Raw genomic sequence first — 9,104 nt, 5'->3', positions numbered from 1 at the left:
ACTTGTATTTGGCTTTTTATTTCTTGAAGGGTTGGAATTTTGGAGATTGCAAGGTACAGCTGGTCTGGTGTGTAATTGTGGAAAATTGCCCTCCTGACTATAGAAAAGTCCCCCATTCTTTGCCCAGAAATATTGTTTCATGTGTTTTAGCACTGGAACAATAGAAGGAGAGAAAATAGCCTCCTCCAAGCGGGAGACATAGACACCTTTTTTTCAGGACAGATTTGGAAATGGAGGATATAATATATTACTACATTGAGTTATATTTGGGGTCAGGGGATGAAGATGGGGTTGTGATGAAGAACAGAAGGAATAGACTGGTAGCCAGTAAGATTGTAAACGTTTATTCTTCCATTCATTTACATTATTGTACATTTTGGTCAGATAAGAAAATCATTTAGCAAACGGAAAACTAGAGATTCACGGATAGAAACATGTACCTTTTCCTTATGTACAATGCTGCTGCTGCTGCCGCCGATCTTTTCTTCCAGACTTTGCTAACTTTGTACAGAACATTCAGAAACCAAATGTAACAGAACATAAATTAAGGGATGGGATATGCAGCTAACTACAAAGTAGAATCATAGTAGTTGATCACAGGGTAGATTCCGGCCCCTAAAACTAACGTGCCGGTTTCACCTGTTGGATGCTTTATGTGGAAATTCTTCTATCCTATTGACCCTTTTTGTGGGCATTTTTGATAATGGCATTTTTGAAAAGAGTCATTAGTGGAGTCTGACTGCGCTCAGGGGTCATGAATCCTCCATATCTTTTGTCTTTCGGTGGACCCTCCCATCGAAAATGATGCATTTTATACTTCCGATCTTTTTTAATTGGGTTTTCCATCAGCTCGCTGTCGTCCATGTCTTCATCAGAGTTGGTATCGGGATAGTCAAACTCTACTGATAACTCTCTTCTGTAGTCTGTTGGGTAAACTTCTGATGACTCTTCCTCGGCATCGCTTGGGAAAACCTTGATAGGTCTCCTCTTCTTGCCGACTGGTTTGCCCCATCGGAAGTGTTCCATAGAGTATGACCTCTTAGTGTCTTGCCTGTCCAAAGCTTCCTCTTCCAAATTTCCATCCTGTGTGTTTTGTTTGTCATCAGTTGGGTACAAGTTAAATATGGGGTAATTGGCTATATCTTCCCGTTTGTAACCTGCATTATTATTGCTGTCGCTGCCAGTGCTGTTCTTTCTACCAAACTTATTCCAGCGGAAGTGGCTCATGACGTACTTTCTGATGTTCTCAGACAGTGGTTGCATGTGCCCGTTCCCGGGAAACACTGGTGACTCTGCAGACAAGTCCATCTTGCAGGCTTTAATACATTCCTGTGGATAACAAAAAACATTACCATCGGAATAGGAAAAGTGATGGGATCAATTTCGGTGCGCAAAAAGTTGGCATCACAGTCGTAAAACTAATGCAAGTTAATCATCAGCAAGACATTTCTCCGAAAGTGAAACTATAAGTAGGAGTAGTACCTGATAGTTTCCAAACCCCTTCCTGCCACATAAGAAGACACCAACATATGGTACACCAAAAATAGACTTGCATAGTGGTCCAACTCTCTACAGTTCTCGAATCTTGGTGGACAAGTTCTGTATTGTCCTGGGGCTTAACTATTGTAGGTGAAGGAATTGCAATCGCACCCAGGCCCCAAAAAGTCCCTATGGCTCATATGAAAAGACTTTTAATATTATAGACCAGTGATAGTTGGGGGACCTGTTGGAGACTTTGCATTGGGGTCCATGAAGTCAAAGTTACGCCACTGCTTGAATCCAAAAACACGAATACTGAGCCCTGGCTCTAATGAAATCGCTCAAAATCATTTTGGAAGAATTAAAAAATCCCACATTGACTCTGTTTTGGCTCTCAAATTTTGCCAAGTTTACACAAAATACTTTTGACCCCAATCAGGCCGATTTCTACATCTGAATTCTTGGTCTGAGATGATTTTTCTTGGTCTGAGATCGTTTTGTAGACATATAAAGAAAAAAAATGTTGTCGTCTCTGCAAACTAAACCATTATTGGCTGTTAATGTAAACTTTTTGAGCAAATCAGGAGCATTTTTTGGGCAGAAGGAAAGATCCCAGTTTATGGGTCATCCTCTGACACCTAGCAACAAACTACAGTTCATATCGGGACCCATGGTCCAAGAGAACAAGTAACTGGGCACTTACTAACTGGAGAAGTATCCAAAAACTGGCCAATAAGACTTTTGGCCTTTCTCAATATTATGACCCAAACTGAGAATCTTATTACTATTGGAAAAAAATATCTGAAAGCCCTATATGTGGGTAAAGGTAAGATATATAGCTAATATCTACTGGAATCGAGAGACTAAATGGTCTCCATGGTAAGGACTCGTAAATGTTTTTGACCTAGTACTTCCCGAAAATAGGACAGAGTAGGAAAAATGATCAAATTTGGCCCCCATGCCATATATTTCTAAGGGAGTAGTCTCATTTGGCCATATTATGGCTTCTCTCTGAAGTAGGGGACACATAGAGGGGGCACTGTATAGATAATTGGATATATGGTGGTATGTTACATTGACTCTTTGGATGGGTCTTACCAGTATCCCATCCTCGGTGCTCAGGTCTGTACATTTATTGCTCCCCCAGCACTGACTGTGGACTTCGCCAACATGAAATATAAAGACCCCAAATATTGTCAGGATACAGCTCCACCCTGGCCGCAACATCGTCAGGTAGGACGGCTGAAACGAGACAGGATAAGACACAGAAATATGTTATAGAAATGTATCAACGTCTTAAGACAACTGCAGAAAAAGAGACAAAAACTTCTGATTTTCTTTTTTTTATGGACCAAACCAATAACAAATTGGTAACGAGGAGAAAGCTCCATCATGACGGGCTGGAAGTTTGGTGTCAAATTGCAAATTGAGTCTTACAGACGATGAGGTTTTAGCGTAGGATTGAGGGCATAAGGAAGATTGTGGGCGCAATTCCCGTGTCGTGGTTGATTTTCTAGAAGGATCATGGTTTTGATGGCACATACATAACACATTGGAGAGTAAGAAAAGGACGGGTCTTCAGATCAACTCAGATCACATCGACTTCGGCTCATGATCCGCTCTTATTTATAGTTCTTTCCTTCCACCTTGAGATTGGAAGGTGCTAACCTCCTGAGTTAAACTTATTTTTCCCACTAATACAAGTAGGGTCGAGCATCCACAATCCTACATGCAAATGCTAAATTTCTTACAAATTTTCTATGTTTTTTTGAAAATTTTTGTAAGGTCTCCACAGCTATAACACTCCCGGCTTTTGGGTGCACCTCTACAAGCCTCCTGTCCAACAATTACCCAGGTTATGACCATATGATAGAGTGGAGTCAGCCGGACAGTTCGGTGCTACATTGCAAGCAACCCTGCACCAAAATCATACATTGGGAATACAGCCAAGAAACTAACAGTGTAATGGTGACTATGTTATCACCGCAGGGTGGGAAACTCAAAGGAAGGAACTCCGAGAAGACTAACGTCAATAGTAGCCTAGATCTCAATGGTGCATAAACTGTTGCCCTTTTAAATGTGGAGCTCCACTTTAAACGAAGGATTACGTTGTTCCTGGTGCAATCAATGGGCTTTCTGGGCAATGCACAAACATCTTAGGTCTTTATTCTGGCTAATAAATGAGGGTCCTGAGCAAAGGAACGCCCACTTCTGCGTTACGAGTCTCATCATCAACCTGTAGTAACCTTCACCGCTGTGGCACAACGTGATATCATATATAAAGAGAACAACATTAGAGAATGGATTCAAAGTATCTAGGTAGAAAACATAAGGCCATGGAGAAGGTTGAACTTGTTGGACGTAAGTCTTTTTTCCGCCTATGTAACTATGTACGGGAAGGATTAGATATTGACGTCTTATATGCAGCAAATCATAAGTAAGGACGTATGGAATGGAGATAGAGATCGTGCAGCTGCCATGGGGGCCGTGGAGAGAGGGGGTCCGACATTAGTGGGTCCCATCACTTTTAGTATTTAATGGTTGGGCATTTAGTGGTCAGGGCTCATCTCATGGTCCTGGATGGAGGGACAAACATCCTTCTGTCCTGGATGATAAAGCTCTCATACCGTAAAGTTGCCCATACACTTTAGACATCTGTTGGCCGAAACTTCATTCTGCTGACGGCTATTATTTCTGACTCCCCCAGTAAGAGGAAACAAGCAGCTGTCAGACTTTTTTTGGTGTTGCCTCATTCCTGTGGGATCAAAGTATTGGGCAAAGTATTTCCTGGCACCTGCCCCCTGAGGGAGACTTTGCGCTAGATGGATTCTTGGTTCTACTGGTTCCACCAACTTTCACCTGATTTGTCAGACTGCTAATTACCGGGTTGTCCTCTACTCAGTAGAGATGAAAGAATCAATTAGATGCGAATCGAATTTGTGTTGAATTTTTGGAAATTCACTGGACTTTACAATTTGCAATTCGAGCCACCAAAAATGCCTGCTGTTATTTTACCCATTGCAACAATCAGAGAAGGATTACGTGACCCCAGGCGTGGCCGGTTGAGCTTCCCTATAATGCCTTGCAGCTATCTTATCCCATAGTATTGCACAGACAATCCTAGCCTTATAAAAGTCGAGGCAGGGAATGCAGCAGCCAGTTTGAGGTGAATCTGGATAGAGAAAGTGACGTCACAACTCAGCAATAGAAAAAGCCATAAAACACTGAATAAACAATACAGATAGTGTGCGACAGCACAGCAGTGAAAAACACCGACAATCTGTTTAGCCACATCCACATATTTGGGGGCCGCTTAGATTGAGGCTGTGTTTGTGTTACCATTTGCTTGGAAACTATTCAATATAGTCCTAGGGGACTTCAGACTATTACACACATGTTTTCAGTAAGATTGGACTGCCTCCGATTCACAGAAAAAGTATTCCCTGCAAATCGATTTTTTAAAATAAAATTCACCAAATTTGGCATATTTGAAAATTCAATAGATATTGATGGCTTATTCTTAGGATGTGCCGAGAACGGCCAGAGATTGATTAAGTACTGGATATTGTTTAAGTAGTGGTCTGCCATTCTAATTTTGTTATGAGACCTCTTTTATGGCATTAATTAGAAGTCAAAGGATTACAATTAAAAAATCAAAGGAGATAGAAAAATTGTGGCAAAACATTTTGCCATCGAGCTTCACAGGAAACATTTTACGCACTTTCAAAAAGTTTTATAACAAGCTCACAACTGAATAAAAGTGGTAAAAAGGCTGCGCCGACCCAGATGGCATTGACAGGTGTATATATGGCTGAAGAGCGAGGACCTTCTGATCCCACTATTGTATCGATATCTCCCGGCAAGATTCTTATTTCATGTCTCTAATTCTTTCCATCCTTCGTTTATGAATTGTATGGAATAATGCGCAGAGCGGGAGATGGGCTTATACTTAATGGACCATTAGTGTTTATTTCCTCCCACACTCTTCATTATTGGCTGTCACCCGCTTCAAGGTTATTGACATTTTTTTTATATATATATTTTTTTTTTACGTTAATAGAAATGTTAAACATTCAATAGGGAGGAAAGAATTTTTAGATTTTTTTTTTTTAAACAATAAAATAAAATAATAAAAATGGTTATTATGACAATGATGCTATTAATTAAAATTCAATGATTTATTTACAAAAATATTTGTTAATAAATATTGCAATTACAAATTATTATTATTAGAATTTGTAGTATTTTAGTCTCTTATTGGTTATTTTATTAATTGATTATTTTTATTCATTGTTAAATGTAAAGTATATACACATGTATAAATATAAATATTTATATATGTACAGTATATATGTAAAATATGTATATATATAAAATATATATATGTGTATATGTAAAATATATATATATACACATATATAAATATTTTGTAAGAAAATAAAAAATATATATTTGTATATAAATTTGTATGCATATATAAATAAATCAAAAATAAAGATATAAAAAAATATATATTTGTATATAATATATATATATATTTATTTGTATATAAACTTGTATATATATATATATATATTCATATATATATATATTTTTTTTATTATTATTATTATTAGTAGTAGTATTTTTTTTAATCTTTTTTAGTAGGAAGCTCTTCTGTGGAATGTTTTATTATTACTACTACTTTATTCGTTTCTATTATTACCTTTTATTTAGATTTATTTTTTCTTTATTTCTCTTTGCATCTATGTGACATACTTTTCCAAAATGCTAAATGTCACATTTGTTCTATATTCAGTATAGAGGAAAAAAAAGTAAAAACAATTTTTAATTTATGAGGTGAGAATAGGAAGCATTAAAAATCTGAAAAATAACCTTAAAATTCTTTCCAGTATATTTTTTAAGACTTTTTTTTTCTTTTATAGACATTTAAAACTTATATCTGTTGTGTAAAGGGGTTGTCCTGTTATAATTAATTATCAGATATCCGCAGGATAGATGAAATCTTGTAGATCAGAGGGGGTCTGATCATTGGGTCCCGCACCGATCGGCAGAACAGGTCACTTACATCCTTATATTAATTATCACCTATTAACTTTTAGATCGGAGGTGGTCCGACTGCTGGGACCCTCACTCATTTGCAGAACAGGTCACCTATATCCTTATATTAATTATCACCTATCAACTTTTAGATCAGAGGTGGTCCGACTGCTGGGACCCTCACCGATTGGCAGAACAAGTCACCTATATCCTTATATTAATTATGACCTATTAACTTATAGATCGAAGGGGGTCCGACTGCTGGGACCCTCACCGATTAGCAGAACAGGGCACTTATATCCTTGATACAATGTAGCGGCTGTGCGCATGCTCGACCGCTGCTCCATTCATTATCTACAGGGAGGACGAGTGCTGCACTCATCTTTTTCCGAAAGCCCAGTAGAATGGAGCAGCAGTCGAGCATGCGCACAGCCGCTACATTGTAGCAAGGATATAAGTGCCCTGTTCTGCCGATCGGTGCGTGACTCAGCAGTAGGACCCCCTCCGATCTATAAGTTGATAGGTGATAATTAATATAAGGATATAAGTGCCCTGTTCGGCCGATTGGTGCGGGACCCAGAAGTAGGACCCCCTCCGATCTATAAGTTGATAGGTGATAATTAATATAAGGATATAAGTGCTCTGTTCTGCTGATTGGTGCGGGACCCAGAAGTAGGACCCCCTCCGATCTATAAGTTGATAGGTGATAATTAATCTTTACTCCTTTAATGCATTATGGAAAAAAAATAATATAATACTGTATAAAAAATAAATTTATCACTCGTAATAAAATAATAGAATGCAAAATAATCAAATAATAATGGAACTCATTTTTTTCTACTCTTCCATGTACAGCTTTAAGCTTCAATAAATCTTAGAAATAAAATAAAGTTTTGCAGGTGGAATTTTTGAACAAAACATTTATAAACAAAAAAAGTAAAAAAACATAATAAAGTTGTAAAGTTTACTCCTATCACTTCCCTTCTTCCTCTTCCTCTCCCATTTCCTGGCCGAACCTGATGATGGACACACTTCTTTTTTTTTTTTCTTTTCTTTTCACATTACTAACTATAAAACTATGTATCTACAAAGATGGGAAATATTAAACTATGTATCGACAAAGATGGGAAATATTAAACTATGTATCGACAAAGATGGGAAATATTAAACTATGTATCGACAAAGATGGGAAATATTAAACTATGTATCGACAAAGATGGGAAATATTAAACTATGTATCGACAAAGATTGTAACCTGCTAATATGTATATAATATAACAAACATTAGGAAAAAAAATTCAATACTTGTTATAAAACTCTGTAATTCAAAAAAGAAAAAAAAAAATAAAATAGTGACAGTTTCTTTCGTAACCTTAAGTAACAGATTTGTGAAACAAATGTAACTAAGTCAAAGAAAATGTAAAAGTTATTTTTTGACGCACAAAAAAAATTGGTCAAGACGAAAAACACAATACAAAATAATAACAAATAAATGAATCTAATAATAGATAAGGATTTATAAGAATTAATAAGATTTTTTTTTTTTTCTACTTTGGTGGAAAAAAAAAGGAGGTGTAATTGTAAAAGTAAGATAATGTGAAGCCCTGGGTGCAGGCAGGGAGCCCTGGGATCAGACATCTCTCGGCAGATGCTTGGCTTCTTACCTGTCGCTGTGTCCGCGTCTTTGTACGACCTCTGGGTACTTGGTGCTCGTTGTGGCTGAGCTGCCACCAGACCTGCTCTTTTTATACCTCTGACTATAGAATAGGGAGGTGAATTCATTAACAAATGACGTTTCCTCGCAGTCCTGGAGGGAATCAGACAAGGTATAAAGTTGCATAGAATAGACGCAACAAAGAATTAGCAGCCTCTATGCATGTGATACCTCCCCACATTGCGGGGATTAGCCTCTCCTATGTTACACGGCACATTTTTTCCTGCCGCACTTGATTGAATGTCCGTAACTCAGGTTAGCGCAGAATTACAGGTATTAACGTCTTTTGAGTGGGAATTAGATGGCAAATGGCAGATGACATGTGAGCACCACAACGGTCTGTTTTCCAATCAGGTTGAACCAATCTTTAATCCCAGCTATGGATTTTATAATCCCAGGATAGGTGTTAATTCAATGGGTTTTCTGATTAAAAATTTTTAATTTCACCAAAATTAAAAGAATAGTTAACATTATTCTGTGCTGATTATTAATTAAATACTATTATTGGGGGTCTAAACTCTATGTTTTCAGATACAGAGCCCCAATTGCCCCCCCTCCCTCCCCGTAGAGACATGATAAATTAATGAGTACCTGCAGCCACCACTAGAGGGAGTTTACTGCATACAGTGTTATCATTGAATTCAATGTGTTAACAGTATGCAGCAAGCTCCTAAACTCCCCCCTAGTGGTGGCTACAGGTAATAACAATGTATTGAAGTTTGGGAGAAATTTTAGAGACAATATGTAGTAAATTACATACAGTAGCTACTGCGAGCAATAAGAATTTCACTACTTAAGTCAATGGCCATGCAGAGGATTTTGAACAATGTATCAGAGAAATGGAATGCCAGGCTGATATCATACACATGTA

At 37.6% G+C, this 9,104-nt stretch overlaps 1 protein-coding gene across 1 annotated transcript; it reads right to left on the bottom strand.

Moving 5' to 3' along the window:
• Nucleotides 1-323: 323 nt before the first annotated feature.
• POMC (proopiomelanocortin) lies at nt 324-8,339 on the bottom strand. The gene is made up of 3 exons (XM_073672922.1): nt 8,184-8,339; nt 2,578-2,721; nt 324-1,329 (listed from the first exon to the last, which is right to left on the bottom strand). Exons 2-3 carry the CDS (start codon nt 2,704-2,706, stop codon nt 673-675), a joined length of 786 nt encoding a protein of 261 aa, XP_073529023.1. The 5' UTR covers nt 2,707-2,721; nt 8,184-8,339; the 3' UTR covers nt 324-672.
• Between the last annotated feature and the right edge of the window lie 765 nt (nt 8,340-9,104).

Source organism: Phyllobates terribilis, unplaced genomic scaffold, assembly GCF_046119375.1.
Source record: "Phyllobates terribilis strain yellow unplaced genomic scaffold, ASM4611937v1 Scaffold_3__8_contigs__length_932513732, whole genome shotgun sequence".
Taxonomy (NCBI): Eukaryota; Metazoa; Chordata; class Amphibia; order Anura; family Dendrobatidae; genus Phyllobates; species Phyllobates terribilis.
The sequence above is the reverse complement of the archived record's forward strand: the minus strand, read 5'-3'. Positions and strand labels throughout refer to the sequence as shown.